Consider the following 13674-nt stretch of genomic DNA (forward strand, 5'->3'; position numbering starts at 1 on the left):
TCACAATCATAGAGGGGTTTAGAAAGAGTTGCACTTACTGAGAATAGTAATGAAGTTCAAGCCTTGATGCAGTATTCCAAGTACAAAGACAGGTGTGTGAGGGGCTTCTCCATTATTCTTTTTCTTCTCTTCTGTATCCATCCAACATTTTCACATTCATCTCTGACATCCCACCCTCCTCTCCCAATCTTCTTCCCAGTGTGGTACCATAAATGATGAGGGTCCCAACGAGGGTTTGACCGAGCGCAGCCTGCAGGACGCCCAGAGGCTCTACCTGATGAACGACGTGGTCCAGCCGGAGTCTGTTGATCCGCTGGTGATGCAGGATGACGTTCGCTTCTCCAACCTGGTGGTGGACATCGTCCAGGGCATGGACACGCTCTACCATGTTATATACATCAGCACGGGTATGTAGACAAGCAGAGAGGAACACGCCTCTGACTAAATGTGTATATTTTTCGAGATGTCTCTGATATCTTCTCGTCCTTCTTGTCGAATCAGAATATGGCACCATCCTGAAGGCGCTGGCTACGCCCAACAAGAACCTGCAAGGCTGCTACCTGGAGGAGATGGAGCTCCTCCCACCAGGGGTACGAGAACCAATCTTTAGCCTGCAGATCCTGCACAGTGACAGGTCACTCTTTGTCGGATTAAACAACCGAGTGCTGAAGATCCCACTGGAGAGATGCTCCACCTACAAAACTGAGATGTAAGTACAGCATAAAATCCATCCTACATGATATATTTAATCCAATATCTAGAAATCACCATAATCTATTCAAATATAGATGATAACACTTTATCAATCACACTGTAGTCACATCCAGTTACTACAGTCCTTCTACATTTGGTATTACCTTTATGTTTGAAGTAGTTTTAATCCATCTGTCAATTTTGACTCCCATTTATCCTGGGTTGGTCACCATGGCAGCAGTTTATGCAAGACAGTCCACACACTCTTGTTCCCAGATATATTTTCCAGCTCCCTGGATATTCCCATTCCAGGTCGGATATTTAATCCCTCCAGCGAGGTTCGGGTCCACTCCAGACTCTTGTCCATAGTTGAACAGAATCAAGAAACCTCCTATGGACGGTGCATGTAGCAGGAATCCTAATCAGACACCAAGACCACAACAACTAGCTCCAGGGAGCAGCATCCCTTCTGTGAGCTCCATCGTGATGTCTGAGCTCTCTCTTAGTGCGAGTCATGACACACTATGGAGCAAACTTTTTCCATCCTCATACTATCTCATTCTTTTGGTCACTCAGGGCCATAGAACAGTTTTTCTAGCATCTTCCTCTCCCCGACTGAATCCAGGCTGGTTTCACTAAGCCCGATTCTTCTAAGCCTTGAGACCTGTGATCTGCAGGAGATTGTTTTCCAGCTTTGTCCTGAAACTATCTCCCTTCAGTTTCCCACTTCAGGATCTTCAGGCAGCCTCTGCTCCTGTACCCGTAGGCCCTCCTCTAGTTAAGCAGCTTCCTCAGCTCGTTTGAGATCCAGTGTTTTGTTAACTTTCTGAAGTCAAATAGTGCAGAGCCACAAGAGGGACAGCAGTCTTCAATTTCTGAATACGGAAAGCACAGTATAGTTGTCTTGCTTTCTGCAGTAAGACAGAATAAACAATAGGGGATATACACAGTCCCGGTATATGCTGAGTATTTCCAATTGTTCGTGTCTGTGTCTTGTTCATTTCAACGTGGTTGGTGGTATTGCAGGTAATTATCTGTCCTCAACTTGAATTAATGTCGGGAAGACCTCGCCTATAATCATTAAAGTCCTTATGGAAGCAGACGAATGACTGTGGCGGCATCTGCTCACCAGAGGAAATTAATTTGTTGTGCCGTTTTCTTTTCCCCCAACTAATTAAGTTCTGCATAATACAGGGAAAGTACTGTCCTGGCTTTTGTTTCGGTCTGAGTCAGAGGAAGAACAAGAGGCGTGCGTGTTGTGTGCGTGTGTGTGTGTGTGTGTATGTAAGAGAATTAAACTTCCAGGAAAGTTTCTCTGAAGGTATGTTTGTGAGAAAGAGAGGGACAAAGACGCAGAGAGAGAAAGAGAGGCGGAGGGGGGGTTACTCTGCAATCTGCAGCTTCAGTGATATTCATGTGAAAATCTCCCGTCTCAAGGGTGAGTGAGGGGAGAAAAGCTAACTGGCTGTTTGTCCAACCTTCTGTATCTCATCAGCGCTTTCAATCTGGATCCTCCGCCGGCCACCTCACTTCTTCAAAGTCGACTTCATTTTAGCATACAAATGGCTCCGTGCTTTTTTTCCGTTGTGTGCATGCATGCGCGTGTGTGTGGCGAGCAGTCCAATCGGTGTGATCTATGCGTGGGTTGGTGCTTGGACGAGTTCTCATATGCGCGCTGCCTGATGAGTCAGCTTGCTATTTCTACTAAAACCAGACACACACACACACACACACTCACACATACACACACACACACACACACACACACACACACACACACACACACACACACACACACACACACGTACACATTTACAGACATCATGGTGCATTTAATATGATGTGGTTGAAATATGTGAGATGAGAGAGACACAGACAAGAACAGGAAGAGCCAGAAAACCCATGAGAACTACAGATGCAGAGAGTGAGCAGCCAGAGTCCTATTTAAGACCCAGTGTGGCGAAATGATAAGAGTGCGCTGCAAGGGCACCACAGAGAAGGGGCGGGGGGGTCTGAGGTAGAATGCGCTCATCCTTAATCCAGTTTGCAATGTTCTGCTCACCTCTGCGTCTCGCTCTCTCTTACAATCTTTGAAATGCACAGCGACCAAAGGCAAAGGGAGCAACGGAACACGACAGATGTCGACCTGTCTGTCAGTACGACACCCGAGGTTCTTGCGGAGGGACTCGTCTGGGAGCGAGTCGGAAAGGGCAGATGGGATGAGGTCGACTCATGGAATTAAGAGAGAAAATGGAAGTTAAATGACGCTTGTGAATGTGACTGCAGCTAATATTGTCTTTAACAGTCAGCGTGTTCATTAGTCGAACATAGTAAATTGACTCTATTTATATCGAGCTTTTCTTGTCTTAACGACCACACAAAGCACTTTCACATTCACACACACATTTCTTACAACGCAATTCTATGCTGTGCTAACTCTATCACAAACTGCCGGGATAGCCATCAGGGACAATCTGGGGTTCAGCCTCAAAGGACATTGGTCATTTAGGGTTTGATGGAGCCCTCTGTCTGTTTGTTCATTTTTTCCATATTCGTGAACGTCTTCTGAAAGCTTACGAATGCGGACGAAACAGACGAGACACACGAAAAGGAGCAGTACTACCGCTCATCTCAGGGGGCAGTGTAGCCAAGATCATTCGTCACAAAGAAGACATTAAGCAATAGCAGAACTTTTTGAGAAGAGACTTGTTCCAAGTTGGCTGCTGTAAGTTTCTATATGATGTTACAGTTACAGCAGAACCTCTGGGAGGAGATTGACTGGATAAAGTGGCAGACCATGAGAGATTGCCCTATGTTGCCCTATAGTTGCTGCATTGCTTAGCAATGGACGTATCTCTATGTAAATAAAGGGGATGTGTTAAAAGTTGCTTGTTTTGTCCAACAACACATCCTGCAAAGTGGAGACTGATCATTTAACTCTAGTGTACAATCCTGACTGGCTGCTTCATGCACATGTTCCTACAACACAGTGATTCCAGAGATTTAGTTTATTCACTCCATCGTATCTGATCATGGACAAGAGTGGACCTGGAACTTAGGGTTCTGGAAAGTATCTGTTCCTGCCTTTGGATGAAATAAAAAAATATGTGTATTATCGATTAACTGGAATCAATTGAAGGGGATCAGCCAACTTTTAAGATGTTTTAGAGTCCTTGAGATCCCCTTGTGATCTGTGATAACAGACTAGAGATTATATTCATGGCTTGGAGAAACAGTTTTATCATAGTCACCGTGAATATTCAACTCCAAGATTAATAATTATCTTAAAGGGCCCATATTATGAAAATTCCACTTTTGTGGTGCTTCTACACGTTAATGTTGCTATCTGGCATGTCAACCGTCCCAAAAACTCTGGAAAAAAACAGGTCAATCTGAGGAGGGCTTTTTTAGACCGGGTAAAAACGCTGCTGTTTTAAATGATCCTTGTGGTATTTTGACCAAAGTATGTTACAGACATTTCATCAAGACCCCAAGGAACCATATCAACTGTGGTAAAATGGGCATAATATGGGTCCTTTAAATTTAAATACATTGTCACAAAGCCAAGATGCTCAAAATACATTTTCTTTCAGCCAAAACAATTGGAACAATACCATCTAGGAATTGGGAAAGGTGTAGAGACGCGTTTACAGTAACTTTACTTTCTCTGCATCATCATTCCCACAAAACTCTGCTTCTACTTTCTAACAAACTTCTGTCTTTATCACTCTCTTCATCCATCCATCTCTCTGGGTGTTCACCATTCAGACGCCGTGAAAAAGACCCACCTGCCGTCCCACTCTGCCTGAACACACTCCCCTTCATTGTGCTGCTGCCTGAATGAGCCTTTTTTTGTTTCGTCTCCCCTGCGTCTTGTGTGGTCGTCACATTGACGTCCCTTCGCGCGCTGATAACAGCTGAATACACTCCAATGATTTCGTAGCCGACAGCCGCTCATCTGCAGCCACACATGCTGCTTTTCACCGTCACACGCAGTAATGTGCTGGGCGCTGCAGCGAAGGCAGGACGTGATGTATGGATAAAGAACTTATCTTCTAGTAACAGAATAATGGATGATCTGTGGTTGTAAAACCTGCTTCGTGTATCAATCAATCAATGAATCAAGTTTTATTTGTATAGCCCATATTCACAAATCACAATTTGTCTCATAGGGCTTTAACATGGTGTGACATCCTCTGTTCTTAACCCTCAGCAAGAGTAAGGAAAAACTACTAAAAACCCTTTTAACGGGGTAAAAATACGTAGAAACCTTAGAGAGAGGCACATGTGAGGATCCCTCTCCCAGGACGGACAGAAGTGCAATAGATGTCAAGTGTAGGAAAACATCATCAAGATAAAGGTTTTAGCAGCATTGATGAGGGTAAACATTTTGAAGGATTACTTCAATACTATATGTCCTCAGTCCTGCTACAATCATGATCAGTCTATGGTCAGCATCCAGAAAGATCATGATCCACCATCAAGATGGGAGCACTAGCCGAACCGGTCTTTTTCTATGGTATAGATGGTAATTCAGAGACTCTTTGGACAGCAAAATCTCCCCCAAAAAATTTGTAATGTGAAGAGTTTAGGTGATTTCTTTCTTTTCTTTCTCTCTCTTCCTTTTTTTTTATTTGTGTGTGTATGTAAATTGACATACAGAATCAGAGTCAAAATGCCGAATCTTATATTTTCAGCTTCGGCCACAAAAACATATATGGCTTTGGACGCTTGTACAGTTGTTGCAGACTCACAAGTCAATAATGTGTAAGTGCGTTTAATGTTTACTTTTTCCTTTGTTATTGATCCTTATTGGCAACTCTGGCGAGCCCCGCAACCCTGAGAGTGGAGTAACATTTACGTCGACATCTTTAACTGAAGTGCTTTTTCTGTTACGCTGGGAAACCCTTTCAACGACCTGTGATTTGTAGCCTTTTAGTGATAACTCGCAGAGAAATGCTGCAGCTTGTGTACGTGTGTGTGTGTGTGTGTGTGGGTGGGTGCGCACAACCCTAGCCTGTGTGTGTTTGTCCTCTATTTGTGGTAATTATATTTGACCTGGCCAATTGGCACCTCTGGCTAACAGCACCACTCCGTCCTCCATCCAGCCCTTATCTCTCTATCTTCCTCTGTTAGTGCCGTGATTTATTTGGGCGGCAGCAGCTTGCTAGCTTTGTCGCAATGTTGCATCCATCAGGGCTATTCTTACCCCCTTATGCTGAAGGAAGGATTGTTGTCCACGCTGCCAGGTAGACGATGGATGAAACTGTTGGTCTCAGTAAGAGCAGTAGCACAGTGCTCCACAAAGCCAACTTTGAAAGCAGAGTCGATTTCTGGTTTTGCTTGTTCTTTGCTGCTTAGGAGAGAAACCAGTTTGATTTAAGGCAAACCAGGTAAACCGACATGTCGTTATGACTTATGACTGAAAAGCAGCAACCTGAGTGCTGATGGCGTCTTGGCTCTATAGACTCGGGCTACATCCACACTGCTACGTTTTTGTTTTTACACAAGGCACCCATCACTCATTTGTAAACCTCCATTCACATGACCGTTTCCAGAAGAAAACAGACAGCATCAACCTTGGCGACCAGTGTATTGTGTATAAATACCTGTGTAGTGTACATGTAGTGAATATGTGTTTTTAGGCATGTTGATATGGACGTGGATTCAAATGGATACAGAGCCAAAATGCTTGTGTGGACAGAGATCGTCAATAGGCCTAGTAAAATGGATGTAGTGTTAGTCTCATAGCAAAATGTGACATTATGCCAACATTTTGGTTCTGAGTCGTCAAAGTTAAGAAGTTGTCTTGAGATATAAAAACAACTCTGACAGTTGTACTGCTGATTTTGGTTTCTCTTCACGCTCTTCTTTATTTAATATTAGATGGTGGTTTGCAAAACAAGCTTTGAGGTGCATTGATTGAGTTTCTGCACCTTTATTCACGGGCTCTCTGGACTCTTGATGAATTTGTTAACACATCTGTTGAAACTGAAGGTGTCGGACAAGGAAAGTGTTCAACGTAAGGATTCCCGAATATTTTTTTCATGCATGTGGACATGAGGAGAGAGAGCAAATAGCGTGAGAGGGAGCTCGATAAGATAGAATCTGGAAACAGAAGAGACCAATAATGCAGCAATGGAGGAAACACTGTAAATAATGAGGAGAATGTTGAGGTAAAGGAAATTGTACGAATCAGATTTTGTAGTGACTGTTGCTTCAGCCAAATCACTACTCACACTTCCGCTTCCATAAACATTACATTTTATAATTAAGAGGTGGAATTTGGTGTTGGTTTCATTTCCGCCTGAGGGGCTTTGGCTGTGTTTGTGTGTGATTGCATGTGTATGGTTGTTTGTGGCCAACATTGACCTGGCAGCAGCGTGAGGCCGAGGCAGCTCCGCCCGCCTGCAGCAAGAGTTTAAAACATTAGGAAACCACTAAGTGGCCATAGAGGAAAACCACTGACCATTAGGATCTCTGCTACAGTCTGTGTGTGTGTGGGCTCATGGCTGCTTGTTAAAACCAGCATATGTGAGACTTCCTCGTTCCTCAGCATCACCTCCTATAGGACCCCTGTACAGAGGTGTGAACTTTCCTGTACTAGGGGAACTTACAGGTCAGTCTCCTGCAAACCCAATTTACTGTTGGCGGAGGCTGCCAGCCTGTCAGCAGGCCTCTGGAGTTCACAGCAGCTAAGCCTCTATGACCAATCAGAGGAACACTTCACCAGCCAAGGGCTGAGGGAGGCAGAGTGATGGTTTTCACACAGTGGATGTATTTATTACTGCTCCACATCACTGTTGCTTTTATTAAAGGCTTTGTTCTGGCTGCAGTGCACTGTAATCATTTCTCCTGCTCTCTCATACCCAATTTCTGTCCACCCTTTCTTTATGCCTTGATTTCGACTGGCGTTATGTCAGGCACCAGCTCGCCACCTTTCAAATTCCCTGATACTGACAAAGTCAAAATACTCTCTGCTCCTTTTCAGGGAGAACGATGCAAATCCAAAACAAGCAAGTGACTTTGAAAGCCAGTTGATGTAAGTTGATGACAGACTCATATCAAACAGTTGTCCTTTTATGTGCAAATTGGTGTCAGTGTTTCACGAACGATTATTTGTATAAGACAGAAGTACCACTTCTCTCAAGGGCTCCCAACAGATCTGACCTTTTGATCATTTGCTAAGATAAATTTAACTTGACCAAAGTAAGACTGTCAGACATTCTCATATCAATAATTTATACTCGAGCCCGACCAACAGGGATTATTGGGGCAAATACTGATACGGAGGTTAAACATTTCTGATTTGGATATATTGGCCAATGAAAAATATCTAGGCAATGGTGTTTGCACACACAAGTAGATATAAGTGCCCTCTATGACTTGTTTCGTAAGATCCAGAAATTAATCCCATAGAGGAAAAAAAGACTTGTCTCGCAATGTTAAAAAAGGATATTTTAATTGGTTCTTACCTGATCCTTGCACAAAATGTTATGGTTATCTCATCAGTAGCTTTTTTGCATAACGGGGTTAAAAAAATAACACACAGCAGAAGTAAAAAAAAAACACATTGTTAAAGGCTTCTACCAACCGATAAATCCATCGGGCTCTAATTTAAAAACATTATTCTTGTATCTGGAGCCGGTAGCTTGTAAAATATGTAGTCTTCAAAGTATCAGACTCCACCTGTACTCAGATCTCTTGATGCTTGTCTCATTTTGAAGGTTGGACTGTAGGGTGTCTACATGCTCACAACACTGGTGGCTTTGTTTTATTAAAGGTTCAATGTGTAGAATCTAGTGATATCTAGTGGGGAGGTGACACGTTGCAGCTGAATTCCCCTCACCTCATCCTCCGATTTAACAACATGAAATAGAACCTGTTGTCAGCTGTCAGTTGTCATAAAAAACTCAAAAGGTGTTTAATTTGTCGAGTTAAGGCTCTTGTAAAAAAAACATGGGGGCCTCCGTAGAGACTCCCGGTGTAAATATAAAGTATTGAACTATAAAGCGCCCATTCTAGAATTAGGAAAATAATTCATAAAATTTAGATGAAGCACACCTATGTGAGTAGATCTGTATGGTATCAACATAATGAGGAACGTAATCTTCCATGTTATAGCCAATCAATAATGCAATATTATATATTATTTATATTTGTATAATATTTGTTTATATTTGCATTACTAGGATGAACTGAAAAGAAGTCAGATAAATGGAAATGGTTGATCTTTTCATCCATGTCGTTCTGTCTCCTATCACATTACCTTCTTATATACTTATGAAGCATTTCCTTTTACTCTCTCTTCCTCTGTCTCGTAGCTTGTCTCAGCAATAGCTTCTTTCTCCGTGATGCTTCAGCTTCTTTTTATTCACCAGGGACTAAAGTCGTGCATCAGGGACAGCAGGGACTTTCTGGCAGCCAGCCGTCTCACTTTTTGTTTTTTTGACCGGGTACCATCAGTCTTCAGCCTGGCTCCCACTGGGCCTAATTGGATGTATTAGGGCTGAGTGCTAGCAGGAGTTCGCTGTGCTTCCGATTCATCATCACGGACTTCCTAAATGGCCGGCTCAGCCCAGCACGTTCGTGGAGAGGTGAAAAAAATAAAAAAATTCCAGGGACAGACTCTCTCTCCCACAGAGAGAGGCCGGGGAGTGGGAGGCTGTCAGTGGTCGTCTCCTGAGAGTGGGGAGAAAAAAAGACGTCGCTTGTGTGGAGAGGCAGGAGCGTGCACATATGTTTAAATAAGACAGACCCTCCAGACAGCCTTTACTGACATACTCCCAGAGTTTCAGCGCTACACTTAATAACGGCAGATTCCAATCCATAATTTATCAGTTTTGGTGATCATATTTGCAATTACACACTGAAGGCCTGTCATTAAAGGCGAGGGGAACTATTGTTTTTATGTCTAGTTGTTAAAAGCCCTGTAATAAAAGGAGACACTGGTTTTAACAGCATTCACAAATGATTTAAAATGTCAATTACACACCCACAGAGAGAAAGGAGCAGATTTATGTTCCGGTGCCAATCGTCCAGACATATTGTTATATGGGCTGCTGGGTTTTGCTGCTCAGTCTGTTTAAAATTTAACAGGCCATGTTCCGTGGCCTCTCTGTTTTGATATAGTGAGCTACCGGGCACGCACGCTGCTGAATTAAATATCCGCCGGTGCCCGGTAGACTTGTCCAAGTGATTCTCTCACAAACTGTGGCACACCCACAGCAAAAAGACAAGCGCTTACAGTGTTCAGCAATGAGCAGGTGTTCAGAAAACATGCGTGATCATGCACACACACACTTGCTCACACACACGGCTGTTGCTGAGGGGTAAAGCGGTCGTCCTCCAACCTGAAGGTCGGCAGTTCGATCCCCAGTCTTCCCCATATGCACTCAGAAGTGTCCTTGGGCAACAAGATGCTGAATCCCGAATTGCCCCTCATAGAACCACAAAGTGCTGCTAATAGATGCACTGTATGAATGTGTGTGTGAATGGGTGAATGTAAGACTGTACTGTAAAGAGCTTTGAGTGGTCATCAAGACTAGAAATGCACTATATAAATACAAAACCATTTACCATTTACACACCCTCTTAAATTCCGGTGTATCTGCAGATTCGGCTGACAGCCCTCTGCACCGCCTGGTTTAGAAATTAGCTTTTCTATTCCCATCTAACGGCCCTCGGTCCACCCACAGTGCTTCTAATTGACTTTTAAGGAGCTGTGTTTTAACAGAAAGAGGCATCAGGAGGATTTGGCTGATGTTTTATGCATTTGCAGAAAGGTCAGAGTGAGATCTAAAACGCCCACTTCTCCTTCTCCGAAAAGGAAATTCTCATTAATTAAACAAACTGGAGTGAAGGATGAGATCAGACAGGAGTGTGTTCTGTTCAAAATCCATGTAGTAACCTCGAATATACTATGCATCCTATATATGTCACATCATCCAGTTTAATACAAGATTTACAGACGAGCAAGTCCACACACTGTAAAACTCCCAATAACAATTTTATTCTTTCATTTAACAAGGCAGCGTTTTGATCTGTAGGAGCTGCGGCAGAGAACTGTATTTTATAGGAGAGACGGCAATCAAGTCAAATCATCACCTGTTCAATTTGAAAAAGATTTATGATTTTCTGGCGCTTCTCTCCCCTGGTGTGCCCGTCTTTACTAGAGACTGTTTTCTGCTTTCACGTCTGCAAATCGAAAAACGTTGCGAGAAAAAATATTTATCGGGAGCTTAACAGTGTGCAGATGACCTCTTTTGTATGAAAAAAGAAAAACGTGAATGACTGTAATTATGCACAACAAGCTGGCGTCACAAAGAGAGATTCTTCTTTACATCAGACTCATTTTCAGCTCCAAAGGACGCAGCCTCTGAGGCGGGACACCCACTCTTCTCTTGCACCTGTGTGTCCATGAATACACAAGAAATAGATGTAAACTTTGGAAGTCCAAACCTGATTAGAAATAAGATTAAGATACATTTATTTATCCCAAACACATGCACAGACATGCACAAGCACACTCATGCAAGGAGGGAAATTTAACCTCTGCTTTTAACCCATCTGGTGCAGGACACACAGAGCAGTGGGCAGCCATGTACGGCGCCCGGGGAGCAGATGGTTGGGGGAGTAAGGTGCCTTGCTCAGGGGCACTAGACAGGGTAGGGAGAATCCTCTTGGATTTTTGGACAGATCAATCCAGGTTCGTCTTTTTGTTGTTTCTCCGTGGAGTCGAACCAGAGAAACAGAACGAGAGACATTTTCTGCCCATAGACCAAGTTTCTGCCACTAGTCCACCGCCTCTCCCCTACACTACATACACTACAATACACTACATGGCCAGTATTTGTATTTGGACAGTTGGACATTGTCATCGATTATTTAGTCAACTGCTTAAACAGCCTGTGTGCTTCTGGTTCAAGGCTTGACACCTGATTCTTGATCCTGGTTGTGGAGATCTGCTCTCATCCGACAACAGCAGCATTTGTGAGCTGCAGCACTGGTGTTGTTTGTCTAAGGTTTTTTAGGTTTGAGGTCAGGACTCTTTGCAGGCCAGTCAAGTTTTTCCAAACTTTCTCCTAACAGACCAGTGTTTTCCTCGTGGAATAATGTTAACAAGTAGGACCTTGACAGACTATTGCCTATAAGGTAAAAGCACATCGCTTTCCAAAATATAAAGTATATAAAGTTTGCTTCAACATTTGCCTCAAGTGGAAACTAAGGGGTCTTACCCAAAAAGTACAGGTTCTACTTTGTATATAAATCTGCTATGATCAGCTCATACACGTGGTAATAAATGAGTTTTCTTTTCAGCATTTAAGATTTGACCCCTTAATTATACATCCCTGTCACCAATTTTTCTGAATTTCCATCCAGCTAATAAAGTTTATCTCTTCTTACTGGGATACACGGCAATTGAGTTGTTGTTGATTGAGCTTTTTAATGTTTTGACTGGTATTTCCCTCTGCGTCACAGTGAGTCACAGGGTGAATCAGGACTAAATGTGAGTTCCCTGAGGTCGGACGCCCCCCGGCCTGCCTCGCAGCGCTCTTTACCCAAAACTAATTAGGCTTCAAATCCTCCCCTTTTATACAACATTATTTATTCCATCCTTGAACGACGCACTTATAAATTGTTCTGCTTAGCTGATCCCTGTAATAGAGTTTGTGCGTGCGTGTGTGTAAGTGTGTGTGTTAGTAATCAGAAAACCAAATGAGAACTCTGCGGCCACGGTGACGATGCAAAGCCACGCATCAAAGCCTTCCCAGACACAATATGGTCGACCTTGAGCCAAAATGGCAACACGCTCTTCCCTGCGCCCTTTTTAAATGGACTATTAGGATCACTGAACTGTGAATATGTGGCCAACCTCATTATGATTATTGTTTTATCTGTATTGGAGATTGCATCCGGCGTCGCTGTAATAGTGTCCCTTTATTAAAATGACACAGAGGAAGGTTAGCAGGCAGTACGTCTCGCTCTGGAAGGAAGTGGTCGTCCTCCAGCTGTGCCACAGATCTTTCTCTCTCCCTCTCTTCCTCTGTGTGCCTCGCCTGCCGCTCGCTCGCCCTCAGTCTGTGGGGTCACCTCTGATGTGCTGGCTAAGCAGTAATGTCCGTTGGATCCAGGCCGACCTCGTGGCTCACTGTGGAGCCTCAGACGTGGCACGGAGAGCTGTAACAACACTCCGAGGTTCCTCATCCTCCAGGCTAAACACCGCGGGGCTCTTCAAATAAACCGCGATGGTCGGTGCCAGCAGAGGAGAAAAATAAAAACAACAAGCTGAATGGAGAGAACGGAGGAAGGGAAGTTGCGACGCTTTGATGAAGGAGAGGAGGGAGTAAGAAAGAGGGAGACAAAGAGGAGTTCTTCACACTCCTCTCATCCTGCGTGTCTGAGGTGTCCACATCAGCTCTGGCAGCTCAGCGTCGTCATTAGCAGCTTTAGATTTCATTAGCCATTATTAGGCCTCAGTTTTACTGGAGGAGTTCGCAAACATTTAATCACAGTTTGTGCGATGCAGCGTGTGTGGTGTTGTTTATGAGACAGATGAACCTGAGTCTCGTCCTAACCCTGAATGCAAAGTCTACTGAGTCGCAGTCAAGATGGACGACGTGCCAGCTCCGCAAAAGTGAATCCAAAATGTCTGGATCAATGCCCAGGGGTTGGATGCAGATTAGGCCGTCTCCTCCTTGTCAGTGAGTGGGACATGAACCAAAGAAAACAGTCAGAGTACAAGTTCTCAAAGGTTGTTGTCACACTGATGTTTGATCGGGTGTTTTTCGTATGAGTTTGGTTTTCTTTAGTTATGAAATAAAAACATGGTCCGACGTCATGTTTGGCAGATATGACTCACGATTGGGCGCATGGGTGTATCGGCAGGACCTCGCCACTGCAGCTCCATCCTCTACTGCAAAGACTTATGCTCAAAATCTGAAAGAGCGGTGGTCCAAGGTCACGGTGGTCAAAGGTCAC

General features: G+C 43.8%; 1 protein-coding gene across 1 annotated transcript in view; it reads left to right on the forward strand.

Annotated features, from left to right (window-relative positions):
- The window catches only part of sema5ba (sema domain, seven thrombospondin repeats (type 1 and type 1-like), transmembrane domain (TM) and short cytoplasmic domain, (semaphorin) 5Ba), a 163563-nt gene that overhangs the window by 124657 nt on the left and 25232 nt on the right, over positions 1 to 13674 (forward strand). The window contains exons 11-12 of the mRNA XM_061088125.1: positions 200 to 407; positions 502 to 709. Of these exons, the coding sequence (XP_060944108.1) occupies positions 200 to 407; positions 502 to 709 (416 nt within the window). The remainder of the gene's footprint in view (positions 1 to 199; positions 408 to 501; positions 710 to 13674) is intronic.

The sequence above is a fragment of the Limanda limanda genome, chromosome 16 (genome assembly GCF_963576545.1).
Source record: "Limanda limanda chromosome 16, fLimLim1.1, whole genome shotgun sequence".
Taxonomy (NCBI): domain Eukaryota; kingdom Metazoa; phylum Chordata; class Actinopteri; order Pleuronectiformes; family Pleuronectidae; genus Limanda; species Limanda limanda.